The 18,137-nt window shown below is 28.1% G+C and overlaps 1 protein-coding gene across 2 annotated transcripts in view; it reads left to right on the top strand.

Moving 5' to 3' along the window:
* Positions 1 to 16,366, top strand: part of LOC105228592 (serine/threonine-protein phosphatase beta isoform) — a 91,950-nt gene extending 75,584 nt beyond the window's left edge. For both annotated transcript variants that reach the window (XM_011208475.4, XM_049455341.1), the window contains 4 exons: positions 14,141 to 14,488; positions 14,557 to 14,900; positions 15,083 to 15,217; positions 15,286 to 16,366. In XM_011208475.4, the coding sequence (XP_011206777.1) occupies positions 14,141 to 14,488; positions 14,557 to 14,900; positions 15,083 to 15,217; positions 15,286 to 15,402 (944 nt within the window). In that variant the 3' untranslated portion in view covers positions 15,403 to 16,366. The remainder of the gene's footprint in view (positions 1 to 14,140; positions 14,489 to 14,556; positions 14,901 to 15,082; positions 15,218 to 15,285) is intronic.
* Positions 16,367 to 18,137: the final 1,771 nt, after the last annotated feature.

Here is an 18,137-nt window from a genome sequence, read left to right as displayed (position 1 = left end):
TGGGTATACGTACATATGTGTATTACAAATTAAAAAATAATTAATTAAGTGTTTACAACTTAAATTAAAATCAATATAAAATTAAACAAAATTTGAAATAAAAAAATTTATATTAAATGACAATAAAAAAGTAAATAATTTTAAAATAATTTGTTGAGTATGGAAAATGCTGTTTTAAGCAATACCAATTTGAATATTTCGACGCAACAAAAAATAAAATTCAAAAAAATTAAGATTAAAAGTTGATAAACGTATATTAAAAATTAAAAAATAATTATAATTAATTAACATAACATTATAAATTAAAACCAAACAAAAAATAAAATTCAAAAAAATTAAGATTAAAAATGTATAAACATATATTAAATATTAAAAAAATAATTATAATTAATTAACATAACATTATAAATTAAAACCAATAAAAAATTTAAAATAAAATAAATTATGTTAAAATATTATTTTTAAATAAAAAAATATAAATTTAAAACAATTAAAAAATTAATGAAAATTAAAAAAATTAGGAAAATTTAAAATAAGAATCAATCATAAAATGAAATAAACAATTAAAATTGAAGAAAATAACTAAGTAAAAAAAAAGAAATCCACATTAGTTTTAAAAAAGTATTAAAAAAATTAAAGAAAAAAATTAAAAAAAATTAAAGAAAAATTAAAGAAAAAATTAAAAATAAAAATTAAATAAAAAATTAAAAAAAAAAAATAAAAAAAAAAAATTAAAAAAAAATTAAGTAAAAAAGAGAAATCCACATTGGTTTTTTGAAAAAATTGAAAAAAAACTACAGAAAAAATTAAAGAAATGTTAAAAAAAAAATTAAAAATAATTTTAAAAAAGAATTTAAAAAAAGTATTAAAAAAATTAAAAAAAAAATTAAAAAAAAAATTAAAAAAAAATTAAAGAAAAAATTAAAAAAAAAATTTAAAAAAAATTACAAAAAATTAAAAAAAAAATTAAAATAATTTTAAAAATTTTAATAAAAAAAATGTTTAATAATAAATAAAAAAAATTAGAAAAAAATAAACAAAACTTAAAAAATTATTAAAGTGTGCAAAATGTTAAATTGAGCAAATCAAATTCGAATATTTCTACACCGCTGCCAACCTTCGTGTTTCTTTTTTTACCAAAACTACATTTTGTTTTGAATTTTTTTACATAAACTAAAAATACTTAAAATTCTTGAAAAGTAGTTTAGCTATAAAAGAATATACTACATTTCTTAAATATAGCTCATAAAAACGAGTATTTTTTTCTTTGAATTAATAAAATATCTGTCTTTACTTCTAATTAATGTATTTCTACAACTTCCCAACTCCAGCCAGCTGCGTTGAGACCACTACAAAGTTCAACAGCAAGTGTCATAAGTTGCATGAAATTCAACTAGGCAAAAAGTTTGCTGCTGCCCGCCCAACAGTGAATGTATTCCCCTCAGACAACATAAACGCCTGTCTCGCTGCCTGTTTGCTTAACCCAGTTATGAATAATGCAAAATGCTACACAAAACCCCTTTTATGTTTGTTTTATTATTGTACAACAGTCGCTACAGCGCCGCGCCTGCTGCTTCAATTTATACAACAAAATACAATGCTGAAATTAGAAAGGTAGAGAGAAACCGACTCATTTCAACTTTATTTTACATAATAGCGCCACTGTCTCAAGTCCGCTTGAATGAACTCTATTCCGCTTGCAGCTTCAATGCGTTTAATGCTGATTTGACGCAGTTTTTTCAGCATTTTATTGTAATGTGTTGCTTACTTTCCGGCGCTGTAGCATGCTGTCGCCGACAATGCTGGCTTGTTGCTGCTGTGCGTCTCTGCTTGCTGCCCAAATTATATGCAGCGAAGACAATGATTGAGTCACATAAACAAAAGTGATTGTGTGCGCTCCCGCGCTCTCTCTCGCTCTTTCTAACTTTTTCTGGCATTTTGCGCTCGTTCACTCTCGCTTTAGCCTACTTGCTATTAATTTGCTTGCGTCTGTGCTATTGTGGAGATTTCAATTGTTGTTGTTGCAAATGCAGCTGGCGGAAAGTAATTTACAGTTATAAATGCATATATATATGAATGCTTGTATATATGTATTTCTGTCTATATACTTTATATGTATATGTATAAATAAATTATAGTTATGTATGTGTTGGTGGCAGGAAGTATGGGTGACAGAGAACTTTTTTTTCGCATAAAAATGCGAAATGCAGGCACACGCGCATACATATATGTATATGTAACTACACATATTCATATACATATATACAATTATATACATATATATATATCTATCACGTATGCACATTCTCTCCACTTGTATGATTCAGATTTACATGTGACAATGACGCTGACAGGCAGCTAAGGGACTGCAAGCATTCGCATATACACCTACACATATATACTGGCTTATGCACAGGACATATCCTCAACAAGCCTGCTCTTGTAACTATGCAACTATACACATACATGCATACATATGCATATTTATAATAAATTACAATCACACAGACACGTATATCCTCGTGCATGTGAATGTATTATTGCATACGTGTGTTTGTGTTTAAAATGCATGCTTGTCAAAGTTGCTGATTTGTTTGCAAAGAGCAAAAAAATTTTTGTTCTGCTGCCGGCAGGGGAAAGTGTGGATTGACTTGACGGCAGTAATGATTTTGCCAAGCAATGACAAAACATGCCACACATCTCCCACTGCGAGGCAAATGCGTATGCTTGACGTGTTGTACGCATATATGTATGTATGAGTGTTGATGTATGTTAGTATGTATTTGGCTAGTTGTCTGAATGCTGGTACACGGTATTTTATTTTACGCATTGTGAAATTATAAAAATATTGGACTCAGATTTCTTTCTTAATTGTAAAAAAAATTCGAAATTTTTGAAACTGAATGGATGTATGCCATTTTGATTGAAATTGCAAATTCTTACAAATTTTGGAAAACAACACAATTGTGGGTTTGATGAAAAATTTCCTAAAATATGAAATCTAAATATAAAATAAAATCAGTATAAAAAAAATTTAAAATAAAATATTAATTAATAATGTTAAAGAATTTGTTGCGAATAAAAAAATAATAGAAAATATATAACAATCTAAAAATATATAAAATTTTCCAGTTTTCGCTGCTAGATATCATTTTTTCTACGAGATTTTCCGCACTTAGTTCTCTGAGTTTCTTTTGTACAGCCCTTCGGGCTTCTTTCCACCGGTGGCACTTGAAAATGGTATGGTTTGCATCGTCTAGTGGTTCGTCTCCATAAATACAAGCTGGGCTTTCTGCTTTTCCCATGTTTTATAGGTATTTTCGGAAATACCCGTGACCGGATAGCATGTGTGTTATATAGTAATTAACCTCGCCGTGTTTTCTACTGTGCTACTTCTCTATTTCTATATTCTATAATCAATTTGGCCGTCCATCTTCCTTTGCTCTCTTTTGTCCACCGATCTTGCCAGAGTTCAAAAGTTTGCTTCCTCGCCTGTTGTCTTGTGGCCATGTGTATTTCTATTCCGTCTTTCTTCCATAGCCAGAGTTGTCTTCTCTCCTTTGCGAGAAGGTCTATTGGGATGACGCCGCTTATCACTAGCACTGCGGATTCGGATACAGTGGGGTACGCCGAGGCGACTCTCAGGGCTGCTGTTCTCTGCACTTTAGCTAGCACTTTTCTTCTATGTTCTACCTTTAAGGTATCGGCCCATATTTCGCTACCGTACAGTAGCACTGACTATGTTGTGTCCATAAGCAATTTCCTTATACTTGCAAGTGGGCCTCCGGTGTTTGCCATGAGTCTTGTTAGCGCCATGTTTATATTGGCTGGCTTTTTTGCAGCATGTTGGATTTGAGCCCAGTAAAAAAATAAAATTATAAAAATTTAAAATAAAAGAAAATATAATAAAAGGAATTAAAATGAAAAAATTAAATAATTAACATTAAAAAATATTAAAATTAAAACATAAATTACAATAAAAAAATATAATAAAAAAAACTAAAACATACATAAAAAAAATAAAATAAAAAAAATAAAATAAAATAAAAAAAATAAAATTATAAAATAATTAAAAAAATTAAAAAAAAAGATTTAAACAAAATTTAAAATAAAAGAAAATATAATAAAATGAATTAAAATGAAAAAAATAAATAAAAATAAAGATAAACAAATTAAAAAACAAATTAACATTAAAAAAATTAAAACTAAAAAAAATTTAAATTAAAAAAGTATTAAAATTAAAACATAAAGTAAAAAAAAATTAATTAAAAAAATAAATTAAATAAAAAAAAATTAAATAAAAAAAAATTAAATAAAAAAAAAAATTAAAAAATAAAATTAAAAAAAATTTAAATTTAAAAAGAATAAAATTATAAAAATTTAAAATAAAAGAAAATATAATAAAGGGAATTAAAATGAAAAAATTAAATAAAAATTAACATTAAAAAAATTAAAATTAAAAAAAATAATATTAAAACTAAAACATAAATTAAAATAAAAAAATAAAAATAAAATATAATAAAATTAAAAAATAATAAAAAGGAAAATTAAAAAATAATTAAAAAAATAATTAAAAAATAATTAAAATTAAAAAAGATTTAAATAAAATTGAAAGGAAAAGAAAATATAATAAAATAAATTAAAATGAAAAAATTAAATAAAAATTAAGATAAACCAAAAAAAATATTGTAATTAATAAATTAAAAAAAAAAAATGAAATTAAAAAAAGTATTAAAATTAAATCATAAATTAAAAAAATAAAATTAAAATAGAATAAAATTCCAAAAAATTAAAGATTAGCTCATAAGATTCTTTGAAAATAATAAACAAATGTGAAATATAATGATTGCAACAAATTGAAATCAATAAAAGAACTAAAAAAGATCATTAAATGTACATATGAGAAAGTAATATATAACAAATTAATATAATTAACAAATATTGAATTAAAATTTGGTTGAATCTATTAAATATAATCATACATAATAAAATATATCATATAAATATATCATGAAAATATATTATAATGCACCGTTAATTTTCAGAGTCAAATAAATTTAAAAAAAAGACGAAAGTTAAATTTTTCCGCCAAAAATTTTAGTTACTTCAACTCATAAATTCCATATTGACTTGACGCACTGTTAGAAACCAGACTCTTTAACTTCAATATCGGACAACATTTCTACTACACAGCGCGAATATAATTGATACAATACCGAATCAAGCAAGCTAATAAAAAGTATATTAAAAATGTGCAGAAATAACTATAAATAACGAGTTTGAGTCAAAAGCGCAGCAATGTTAATTGAAGAATTGCAACTATTAATGACGCAAAAGCAAAGAAAATTTGTAGAATGTAACACAGCGTAAGTTGTAGCATAGTTTCTGGAAAATGCAATGCAATTTTACAGTTAAAAGGAATTTATGCATTCGAGAAGTGAAATAATTGTTTGTTTGGCTGCCTCACTCAACACGTGCGCCAACAATACAGTAAAACTGTGTGAAATCAAGTCAAGTGCGCTCTTTACGTGATATCCAAAGTCTTTCCTCACACGCTTATTTATTATTTGCATGATTTTAGCAGCATTTAAATATTTTTGCTGTCATGCAGCAGCTGAAACGTGTCTGCGCACATTGTACGAAAGCCATAACTCAGTTGAGAATTATAGACGCAAATTCGCTTGTATAATTTCAGTGCAATCAAAGTGTCCATTTCCCCCCTTTTCGACCGACATAAATTTGCATTTACATATTCCCTGACGTGCACGCAAATATGCCACAATTTAAATATTAATTTATGCGCATTTTTATTTTCGCACATAACCAATAATTATTGCATACACATTGGCGCGGTGGCTTTAGCGTATGTTGTATGCTATAATGGCGTTCTATATTATAAGCATTTAAGTGGCATAGCGTGCTGCTAGCCAGCTGCGTTTTGTGCAAAAATTATTAATAAATGCATATTTTTAGTTGTTGCATACTGACAGGCGCTCAGTGTATGCATCACAAGTAATGAAATTTTTACATAATGCAAGAAATTTAAATACTTTTCACTTAATTTTAAATACTTTTCGCATACTTTTACACAGTTTGCTAACATAGTTTTGCGTTAGGTATGCTAATATTAGAATATACCACAAATAGTAGTCTACTTTTAAGCGTGCATGTCAGATTAAGTTAATGAAACCTAATGCGGTAGTTACGCGTGTTTGGTAATTATGCGATTATGAGGCGCTTAAAATGATTTTGCTGCGGTCATTTGTAAATCGGTTGCGATTGCTGTTAAAATAATTAGCATAATTTAGGGCGCAGCGATTCAAAATGCATTAAATCTATTAATCTGTATAAATGACATATCGAAAACGTTGACTAAACTTGCTTTTGTTACATTTGAGTTCAACAATAGTAAGTAAAATTAAGGCATACATTTGGGAGCGCTGCAATTTATGACAGGTTGTAAGATTTCAGCACAAGACTGATGCTTTAGGTTTCAGGTATTTAAAAAAAAATATTGCTTCATTTTGTGCCTTTTTATAGCAATTTTACAGTTCTATACGGAAATCAATGCAGTTCATGCAAAATCGTTTAGAATTTCATAGCATATCTTTAGGCGTTGAGCGAAAATTTGTCATTAATTGCAAATTATTACAACCATTTAGTTAGAAGCCAATAAAATATTTAGTATATGTTTAAAAAATTATTTTGTTGAAAATGCTTTGTATACATTTAGGCTGTTTATATTTTCGTTTATATTTGTTAATACATTTATTCAAAATTTTATATAAAATCTATGATCGAACGATCTAATCAATAAGAACTTATGAGTTTTCTAAATCTTATACAAACTTAAATAAGAAACAGATAAAAACTTATGGTTGAAAATTGTGTTATATTGAAAATCCATTGCATACTTTTGGGACTTTTATATTTTAATTTTTGTTTTTGTTAAAAAAATATTTAGAAAGTGATATAACTATTATTTGCTTTAAAATTTTTTTAATTACAGTAGAAATTCGATAATCCGAATAATTGATTGCAGACCCGATTCGAATTACTGAATTATTCGGATTATTGGATTATTTTTTATATGTGAAGGTATATAAGAAAAATGCTAAATTTCAATAAAAAACCAAACATGAATTCATTTATTAATAATAAAACAAACATTTAACTCTTAATTATATGCATATATTTACTTTGAGAAGTTACAAAAAAATTAAGTTTTTTTTTACGATTTAAAGAAATCTTTTATATTTGTTTGCTTAACATTTTTTGTGCAAAGCTCCAGCGCTTCATCTTGCAAATCCGTTAAAAATAATATTTTCTCTTGCTCAATATCTTTTTGCTGTGCCCATAGAATAATCTTTTTTAAATTTTCAACTGCTTCAGCATTTGAGATTTGCTCGTCTTTTTCAACATTTACTTCCGGTTCATCAGGATCTGACAACGTTAGAATATCGTCTGCAATATCACTTTCGTAGTTTTCTTCGATCCATTCATTCAAATTATCATTACTTACATTTATATTCATACAATTTTCAACAAGATCTCTCATAAAATTCGTTGTTTCAGCTTCACCTTGTACTATAGAAGACATTATATTTTGTCGAAGAGTAGCCAAAGGAATATCATCTTCAGAGATGGTATTTTCACGAGAAATTTTTGACCAGCACTTTTTTAAAACTTCCTCTCGAACTTTGTTCCATGCATGTTTGAGGAAAATACATGCATCCTTTAACGTAAAAGACTTCAAAGACTTATTGTAATCTCCACCTCCTCCCATTATATGACATAAAAGCGATTTCTTATAGTACAGTTTGGTTATTCTAATGGCGTTCTGGTCCATAGGTTGAATTAAACTGGTGCAATTAGGGGGTAAAAATAAACATTTGTAATTTTCATAAGCAAGTTCAGTAGGATGACATGGAGCGTTATCTATTATTAGTAACGCTCTTTGGTCCAGATTGTTTTCAGTTTGGTATTGTTTAACTTGTGGAACAAAAGAATTCTGAAACCATTGCGAAAAAATATATGAAGTCATCCAACCATTTTTAGATGCGTAGTACTCTACTGGAGGGAGATTTTTGAAAGAACGCGGCTTTTTTGATTTTCCTACAACCATAATCCGCAATTTGTGATCTCCAGTCTTATTTGCACAGCAAAGAAAAGTAACCCGTTCTTTAGACATTTTTCTTCCTGGCGCAGATCTTTCCTTAGCATGTACCAAAGTTTGACTAGGAAGTAATTTCCAAAAAAGGGCCGACTCATCTGCGTTATAAATTTGTGTGTCGCATAAGTCTTCTGATGATTGAAGTTCTTTCAACTGCCGTATAAATGCAGGTACTAAATCATCTTGTGCGGATAGTTTTTCGCCACAAATCTTTAAACAACGGATATTATATCTCTTCTTAAATTTTTGATACCATCCATATGACGCATTAAATATTTTGCCACTGCCATACCTATCTTTAAACATTTGTTTGGCCTTTTTGCATAAAATTTCACGTGAAAGTATCTTTTGAAGTTCCCGCTGCCTTAAAAACCAAGAGTATAGGCGTTCTTCAAACTCTGGAAATTCACCTTCTCTTAAAGTTTGACGCAGTTTTAGATTTTTAGCGCTTGCATTTTCCGATACTCTTTAAAACAAATGTATAAAAAATTAAAACTTGCAAACTAATTGTAACAGTTATGCATACAAACCTCTTAAGCTTATAACCTTTCCTTTTTATATCAGAAATAGTCGAACGTCCTACTCCGTATTTGTTGGCTAATTCTTTATTAGATTTGCCTTTTTTTATTTCATCGATTATTTTTATTTTATGTAATAAACACAAAGTTTTATGAGCACGTTTTTTATTATTCATTTTGCGACTGATCACTTGCAAAACTGATACACAATGACAAAATATGCATTCTCTCTTTCATTTACGAAAGATATGCTGTTAACAAGCGTTAAATTCCCGTTAATCATTTCATTCCATTGATTATATGAGTACATCATACAATTCGGATTATAGAGTTGCAATTAATTCGGACTACAGAATAGCCAGTAGTAAGAATTTAACCCTTCGGATTACTGGATTTTCGGATTATAGAGTAGTCGGATTATCGAATTTCTACTGTACATTGCATACTATTAGGCTGCTTATATGTACATCTTGCTTTTTTCCCAATCTATTAAGTTAAAATTTTATTTCAGAGAAATATATTAAATTTTCGGATTTATGGTTGAAAATTGTGTTTTATTATAAATTAATTGCATACATTTAGGTTTTTTACATTACATTATACTTAATTATAAATTTTTCCTTAATTTTTTTGTATTTTGCCTTTTTTGTCGAAATTTTTTCGTTAAAATATTTATTACTATTGTCACATTCTCATCAATGTTTTTATTGTATGTAGTTTATAGACATTCCAAAATTTATTACAAATTATTGCAAAATACCGCCAAGTAAGCCGTAGAAGCATACCTTTAGGCGCCTTAAATTTAATAAACAGCTAAGCATGCATTTTTGTTGCATACGTGTTCAATTGGCTTATACAAGTGCTTATATAATATGACAAATTTGTAAAGCAATTTATTTGCGCAATATAAATTTAATTGCACATCTTCAGGCGTCAAGTGCACTCAAATCATTGATAACAGTTAGCAACAGGCTATGAATCAATATAATTTCATTATCGCAGCTGCGTTGGAGTGTTTTGTAGCCTTCAGCAATAATTATAGCATACATTTAGGAGAAAATTGTAATTTATATAGATTTGTTGTACACACAAAGTAACTTTTTTGCACACTTGACTTAAAAGCGCCGCCTAGTTTCAACAACAAATTATTTCTATTGCATAATCTACCAAAAACAACTTTGCTAGTTTCACCTGCCGTAAAGTATGCTTTAAACAGCTAACCTGTTCACTGAAATTGTCACTCATGCAAAAATAATTAATAATTATCCAACTACTCGTTTACTAATTAATTAATATTTGATCAAAAGTTTCAACTTTCGGCGCACGCTGCCAACTTTTAGGCGCTCAATCATGCCGAACATCGAGCACTTTCCTTCTCGCAATTCTTTATTTGTTTCCGTTCTCATGAACAAGCGCGGACCTCACTTGACTCTCATAATTTAATGAATGACACTAAAGTAGCTCTGGAGTATGCTTGTGCTGCTTTGGCCTTTATTCGCCTCTTTTTCTTCTTCCGCCTTATAGTTTTGTGTTTTGTTGTGCTTCCTGTGCAAGGGGACACTCGGTTTCTATACAATTTGAGCACGCTTTGTCATATTATTTGTGCCTCATTCCATTGTTTTGGTGTCCGCTGTTGAATTTGTTATTGCGGAAGACGCGAGTAAACTTCACTGCTGCTTGGGAAATAACTGTAATGTTTAAAAGAAAATAAATAAAATAAAAAATGTTAGCAGAGAGAAACGGTAAATGACGTTAATTTCATTCGCTTTAACTTTTTGGGTTTGGTAATTTGGTTTCGATGAAAGAAAATAAAAAAAAAAATAGTATTTCATTTACTCAAAGGTCTCCTATTTTCTTATTTTTTTATTTTAATTTAATTAATTTTTTAATCTATTTTGTTTAATTTAAATGTGTTAATACATACGAGTATATTATATATTCTCTTATTCTATTTTTTTTTGCGTGTATTGGTCATTAGTCCGCTCCGTTGGGAGGTGATCCAGAAGGTTAGTCTGGGATGATTCGTCTGGCATTTTGAGTTTTAGTGTTAGCGTCGTAGATGATGTTCCCTTTATTCCTCCCTAGTTTGGTACAACAGTTTTCCACCACAGCTCTGAGGTAGTTGGAGATTTTTAATCTTTTTTCGAGAGTGGCGATCGTATCCACCTATCTGCCGTTTCGGTCGTCTAAAGTCGTCTGCAACACTACTATTTTGTATTTCTGCCATCTACGCTGTGCAGCTATACTTCAATGGCACATTTTGGAGATCCTAGAGTTGATCTGCCAAGAAAAATTGATTTTCGAATATTTTCGAAATTGATTATTTAGGTTTTTAACACATTTTCAAGCGAAAACTGCTAATCAAAACTTAAAATTTTGCTACTTTTAATTTAAATTAATTTTTTTTATTTAGAAAATTTCAAAATTTTATTTCGACATTAGTTTCTTAATTTTTTAATCATCTTTTAAATACAAACCATCCATAGGAAACTTTTTTTTTTAAACAGAATCCCTTAATTTTTAGAAATTTTTAATTTCGAAAAAAAAATTGATTTTCGAATATTTTCGTAATTGATTATTTAGGTTTTTAACACATTTTGAAGCTAACACTGCTAATCAAAACTTAAAATTTCGCTACTTTTAATTTAATTTAGATTTTTTTTTATTTCGAAAATTTCAAAATTTTATTTTCGACATTAGTTATTTACTTTTTTAATAAACTTTTAAACACAAACTATCCATAGGAAACTTTTTTAACAGAATCCCTTAATTTTGCGAAATTTTTAATTTCGAAAAAAAATGATTTTCGAATATTTTCGAAATTGATTATTTATGTTTTTAATGCATTTTGAAGCGAAAACTGTTAATAAATTATTTAATTTTTTTATTTCGAAAATTTAAAAATTTTATTTTCGACATTAGTAACTTAATTTTTCAATGAATTTGTAACTACAAACATTTCATCGGAAACTTTTTTAAACAAATGCTCTTAGTTTTGAGAAATATTTAATTTCGAAAAAAAAAAATTGATTTTCGAAAATTTTCGAAATTGTTTATTTATGTTTTATTTAATTATATTCGTACTTTTATTTTTATTGTTTTTTTTATAAATATTTTTTTCACTTTATTTTTTTTGTGTCAGTCTAATTTTATTTCTAATATTGTTTCAGTCTAATCTTATTTCTAATATTATATCGTGTTTAACATCATCTTTGAGTTTTGTTTATTGAGTAAAATTTTATTTATTTTTTTTTCTATCCCATATTCTTATCTTAATCACTTATTTTATTTGAGTTTAATCGCCTTATTTATTTAAATTTGTTTTCATTTATAAAGTAGTTTATAAAATACCGTCAAAAACGTTTTAACACCTGCATATTTGTAATACCATTGTATGAAGATTGTTGCTGTTGTTTGCGTTGAAAAAATGATTGTTTAGGTACACGCTATTCAGAATCTAAACAGTATACCTATGCATGTTGTATATGTAAGTATGTGTGTATATTTGTACTCGTGAACATTTCACTGCAGGCGATTACTACCAATGCGGATATTGCAACAGCGGCACACGCATTTCGAAATCCAAAAACAAAATTACAAAAATTTAAAAAAAAATCTGAAAATAAAATTAGAGAAGAAAGCAAAAACAAACCGATAAAAATACTGAAAATGAAATTCGAAATTGTGTTTTATCGACTAAATATTCCATTGAATTTGTATGCATTGTTTATATACATACTTCAATAGCGTATAACCTCACTTTATTTATACAAAAGCGATGCATGGCTAAAAGCTGGCTGAAAATTCCCGCTGTGAGTTTGCTCTTTTCACGATATTGTATGAGTTCGCTTGCATAAGTTGCAATGGAATTAAATTTTTATTTCTGTTTTAACTATGCAGACATATGTTTACATAACCGAAACTGAAATGCTTTCGAAAAACGAATAAAAAAAGATTGCTTGAAGTTTTTTAATTGTTAAAAATACTAAACAGCCGCTGGTGCTGTCTAAATATATTTTATGTGTAAACAATGACTTCGCTTGAATTCTGAGAACAATTTTGTTGCCAAGACGTGTTATGTTGTTGTATGCGCTTTTATGTCTGCCCACAGTTGTGAACTTCGTGGAATTGTGGCGAAGTTGTTAAATTGACTGCAAAAGAGATTTTCTACTATATTTTTTAGTAGAATTTTATGCATTTTATTGCACTTTTTCTAGGAAGATGAAAATATGAAAATTTATACTTAAAAACCGATATGCTGCAGGCAGTTGGCGCTAGAGAACTATACTATAATTCTGTATTTACTTGTAGGTGCGCAACACCTGATAAAATCTGCTTTCATACTAGTATTATTATTTCATAAAGCTAAAAATATTTAAATGCTAAAAAACATAGGACTTCTAATTTTGAAAAATTTCGAAGTTAGTTTCTACTTTTTTAATTAACTTTTAAACACAAATCTTTAATCGTAAACTTGTTTTTAAACAGAAACACTTAATTTTGAGAAATTTTTAATTTCGAAAAATAGATTGATTTTCGAATATTTTCGAAGTTAATTATTTAAGCTTTTAAAACATTTTGAAGCGAAAACTGCTAATCAGAAAGTAAAATTTCACTACTTTTAATTAATTTTTTTAGTTCGAAAATTTCAAAATTTTATTTTCGATATTAGTTATTTACTTTTTTAATTTAAAAACAAACCTTCAATCGAAAAATCTTTTTTTTTAACAAAAATAGTTAATTTTGAGAAACTTTTGATTTAAAAAAAAATGATTTTCGAATAATTTCGTAATTCATTATTTATGTTTTTAATACATTTTGAAGCGACAAATCAAATTGTAAAATTTCGCTACTTTCAATTTTATTTTTTTATTTCGAAAATTTTGAAATTTTATTTTCGACATTTTATAATTTCGAAGATAAGTAGTGAGTGATTTTTTTAATAGACTTTGAGTGCAAGTTTTCTTGTTTTCAATTTAGAAATTTTAAAAATTTTATTTTCGAAAATTTTCCATGTTCGTTATTTAGTTATTTAGTTGGTAATTATTTAAAAAATTTGAATCGGTAAAATATATAATTTCGAAAAATTTCGAAGTTTGTTATTTCGTTATATAATGAAAAATTATAATTTTTATGTGAAAAATTTCAATCAGAAAAAACTATTAATTTCGAAAATTTTCGAAGTTTGTTATTTCGAAAACTTCCATTTTTGGTTATGTTTAGTTTTTACGTCTCTATAAAGCTCATAAACCACCAACGACAACTTTCTTCTTCATATATCGCTAAGCACTAAATATATAAATCTGTCTCTACCTCAGTGTACTCACTCCCTTCTTTCTTATCGCTTCTTAAAATACCCATATATCAGTATTATGTATGTATGTGCTTTTAAAAATATGCTAGGGTTTAAATAAATAATAAAAATTTGAATTCTTTTTACAAATTGCAGTGCGCAGCTGTCGTGCCGGCAAATCCGTACAGATGTCCGAAGCCGAGGTACGCGGCCTTTGCTTGAAGTCACGTGAAATTTTTCTACAACAACCCATACTGCTGGAACTCGAGGCACCGCTGATCATATGCGGCGACATACACGGTCAATATACAGATTTATTGCGTCTGTTCGAATATGGTGGCTTTCCGCCAGCCGCTAATTATTTATTCCTCGGCGATTATGTGGATCGGGGTAAACAATCGTTGGAGACCATCTGCCTGCTCTTGGCGTATAAAATCAAATATCCCGAGAATTTCTTCTTGCTGCGCGGCAATCACGAGTGCGCCAGTATTAATCGAATCTATGGTGCGTGTAATAAAAACGTATAAGCATGAGTTTCAAATTTTGACTTACAACATTTTACCCCCTTTTAGGCTTTTATGACGAGTGCAAACGCCGCTACAATGTGAAATTGTGGAAAACCTTCACAGACTGCTTCAATTGCCTACCTGTTGCCGCAATTATTGATGAGAAGATCTTCTGTTGTCACGGTGGTCTGAGTCCCGATTTGCAGGGCATGGAACAGATACGTCGCCTTATGCGTCCAACTGATGTACCCGATACCGGCCTTTTGTGCGATTTGCTGTGGAGTGATCCGGACAAGGATGTGCAGGGTTGGGGCGAGAATGATCGTGGTGTAAGCTTCACATTCGGTGTGGATGTGGTGTCGAAGTTCTTGCATCGGCACGAGCTGGATCTCATTTGTCGAGCGCATCAAGTAAGTGGTTTGAGAATATCGAATTTTCCGAATATAGATTTATAAAATATTCGAACTTTTTTTTTCAAAAATTGTTTTAATATGCTCATTTTCGAAGAAAGTTATATTTCGAGTTCGAAAATTTTCGAACTTAGTTTTCTGTTAAAATTATTCAAAAATCGTTTACTTCTGTTCACTTTCAGGTCGTTGAAGACGGCTACGAATTCTTTGCGCGCCGCCAACTGGTTACGCTCTTCTCAGCGCCAAATTACTGTGGCGAATTCGACAATGCAGGCGGCATGATGACTGTGGACGATACGTTAATGTGCTCGTTCCAGGTACACATGCATAAAAACAAATAAAATATGTATGTTTGGGTTTTAATTAATTTTTATACTTTTCGTAGATCCTCAAACCGTCGGAGAAGAAGGCGAAATACTTGTACAGCGGCATGAATTCGTCACGACCCAATACACCACAACGCAATGCACCGCTAATAGCATCGAATAAAAAGGGCAAATAATATATCCATCCACTTCCATTTCCTTAAAAATTAATTAATTACTATATTAAATTAAAATTCGAGAATATTAATGAGAATGCAAATAAACAACAACAACAACAAAATAAACAATGTAATAACAAAAACTATAAAAAGAAAAAGCAAACGAAGCGCGCTAGCAGCAAGTAAGGGCGATAAAATTTAAAATGAAAATTCAAAAAATCCAAAAAAAAAACAACAAAAAATATACAAAAAAACTACAAAAAAATATAAAAAAATGAAGGAGTTAAACAATGAGATATCAGCAATTACAGCAACAATAATGCAAAAACAATACACAGGTTACAAAGAAAATGTGCAACATAATCTAGAAGAAACAACAACAAAAAATAAAAATTAAAAAAAAGAAAACAAATATAAAGCAACAACTTGCAAATATTTATTCAATAAAATTTTATTTAAAAGTGTATTAATAATGCTTGTAAAATGCCTATACACCGACACACTTAACTGTAAAGGTCAACAAACGAAAATAACTATATATACATATGTACGACCCTGTATTTTTATTAATTTTATTTTTAACATTTTAGTAAAGTCTAAGTAGTTTAAACGATTCGAAAATCTAACTAGTTTATTTAAAAAAAAGTTTATGATAAATTGTTGTTGTGTAAGAATGTAAAATAAAGCAGCAAGCGAATGTTAGAAAACTGCATTCAAAATGCACGCATACATACATACAAATTTGTTACATAAAAAGTGTATAGCCGAAGAAAAAACTGCGAACTTGAGCGCAAGCAGTGTCAGGCACGCAAAATGTATGCTCGCATAATACCGAAACGCTGCTCTAAACTCTGTTAAATTCTGCGAAATATTGTATGTAAAGTAGAAAGTGAAATTAATTTGAGCGAAATGTCAAATCGATAAAATTTCGAAAAACTGGAAAATGCATTTGGAAAATAAAGATTGTTGGTACAAAATGTTATTTGTATTTATTTTTTTGTTTTAGTTTTTTGTGCTGTCACATTTTTCTACGAATTTCGAAAATATTAATTTTTTCGATAATAAATTTCGCAAACATTTTGACGCATTAAATGAAGATTGTTGGTACAAAATGTTATTTGCATTGAATTTCTTTTAATTTTTTATACTGTCACATTTTTTTTTTAATAATTTCGAAAATTTTTATTTCTTTCGAAAATAACTTTCGCAAAACAAAATGTTATTTGTGTTTAATTTTTTTTTCAGTTTTTTGTGCTGCCAGATTTTTCTACGAATTTCGAAAATTTTGATTTTTTTCGAAAATAATTTTCGCAAGTATTTTGACGCATTAAATGAAGATTGTTGGTACAAAATGTTATTTGCATTTAATTTCTTTTAGTTTTTTGTACTGTCACATTTTTCTACGAATTTCGAAAATTTTTATTTTTTCGAAAATAATTTTCGCAAGCATTTTGGCGCATTAAATGAAAATTGTTGGTACAAAATGTTATTTGCATTTCATTTTTTCAGTTTTTTGTGCTGTCACATTTTTCTACGAATTTCGAAAATTTTTATTTTTTTCGAAAATAATTTTCGCAAGCATTTCGGCGCATTAAATGAACATTGTTAGTACAAAATGTCATTTGCATTTATCTTCTTTTAGTTTTTTGCGGTGTCACATTTTTCTACGAATTTCGAAAATTTTTATTTTTACAAAAATAATTTTCGCAAGCATTTTGGCGCATTTAAGCGCTCTTTTGTAAAGTGCAAAAAATAATGAACAAAATTTTCGAAAATCTCTTCTTAAAGGTATTTTGAAAAATTCAAAAAATGTACCGTAACCTAATGCTTCGAAAAGTGTAGTAAAAAGTAATTTCTCATAGATTTTTGAAAGAAAGCTTAATTTCAAAAAAAAAAACTAAAAAAAAAAGATTTTCGATAAAGGTTTAATTGCGAAAAATTTGGAAGTCTGTTTCTTTTTAAATATTTGAAGAGTTGATTTTTATGTTCATTTCAGGTTTAAATTTCGAAACAAGTTTAATGGCGAAAATTTTCGTAATTTGTTTCTTCTTAATTTTTTTAAAAATTGATTTATAATTGGGTTATAACGTTATTTCCTCTTAAAAGAAAACGATTTTCGAAAAAGGTTTAATTTCGAAAAGTTTCGAAGTTTGTTTTTTCTTAAACTTTCTAAAAATTAAATAAAATAAAGGTAATTTCGAAAAAATTTTAATGCGAAAAATTTCGAAGTTGATTTCTTTAATATTTTAAAAGTGGATTTTTAAGTTCAGGTTTTTAAATTTTTAAATAAAAGGTTAACTATTTATTTTTTTGTTTAAGTAGTTTCGGTTTTCTGTGAATTTTCGAACTTTCAACTTATCTGCGCTTATTACTTTGAATGCATTATATTCAAAAATAAAATGTGAAGATAAAACAACAATAACGTTCATATAATTTAAATAAATGCAATTATTTGCTGTTTTCAAATTAAATTACTCCAAAGTGCGTTTTAGTAGCTAAAACTAACCTTAAAATTGAAATCGGATATACATACATACAAACATACACTAAGTGTTGATTAAGAGGCATATGCGGGTAAGGACGAGGTCGATGTGCGCGTGGTAAAGTCTACAAAGTAGTTCCACTTTTTAATTGCTGAGAAAAACTTAAAACGAGATAACACTAACTATGTATATATATATATATACATACATGTACATATATATAGAAATATATATGGCTAATCGATGCATACTATAAATACATATGTATAT

This window comes from Bactrocera dorsalis, chromosome 4 (assembly GCF_023373825.1).
Source record: "Bactrocera dorsalis isolate Fly_Bdor chromosome 4, ASM2337382v1, whole genome shotgun sequence".
Classification (NCBI taxonomy): domain Eukaryota; kingdom Metazoa; phylum Arthropoda; class Insecta; order Diptera; family Tephritidae; genus Bactrocera; species Bactrocera dorsalis.
The sequence above is the reverse complement of the archived record's forward strand: the minus strand, read 5'-3'. Positions and strand labels throughout refer to the sequence as shown.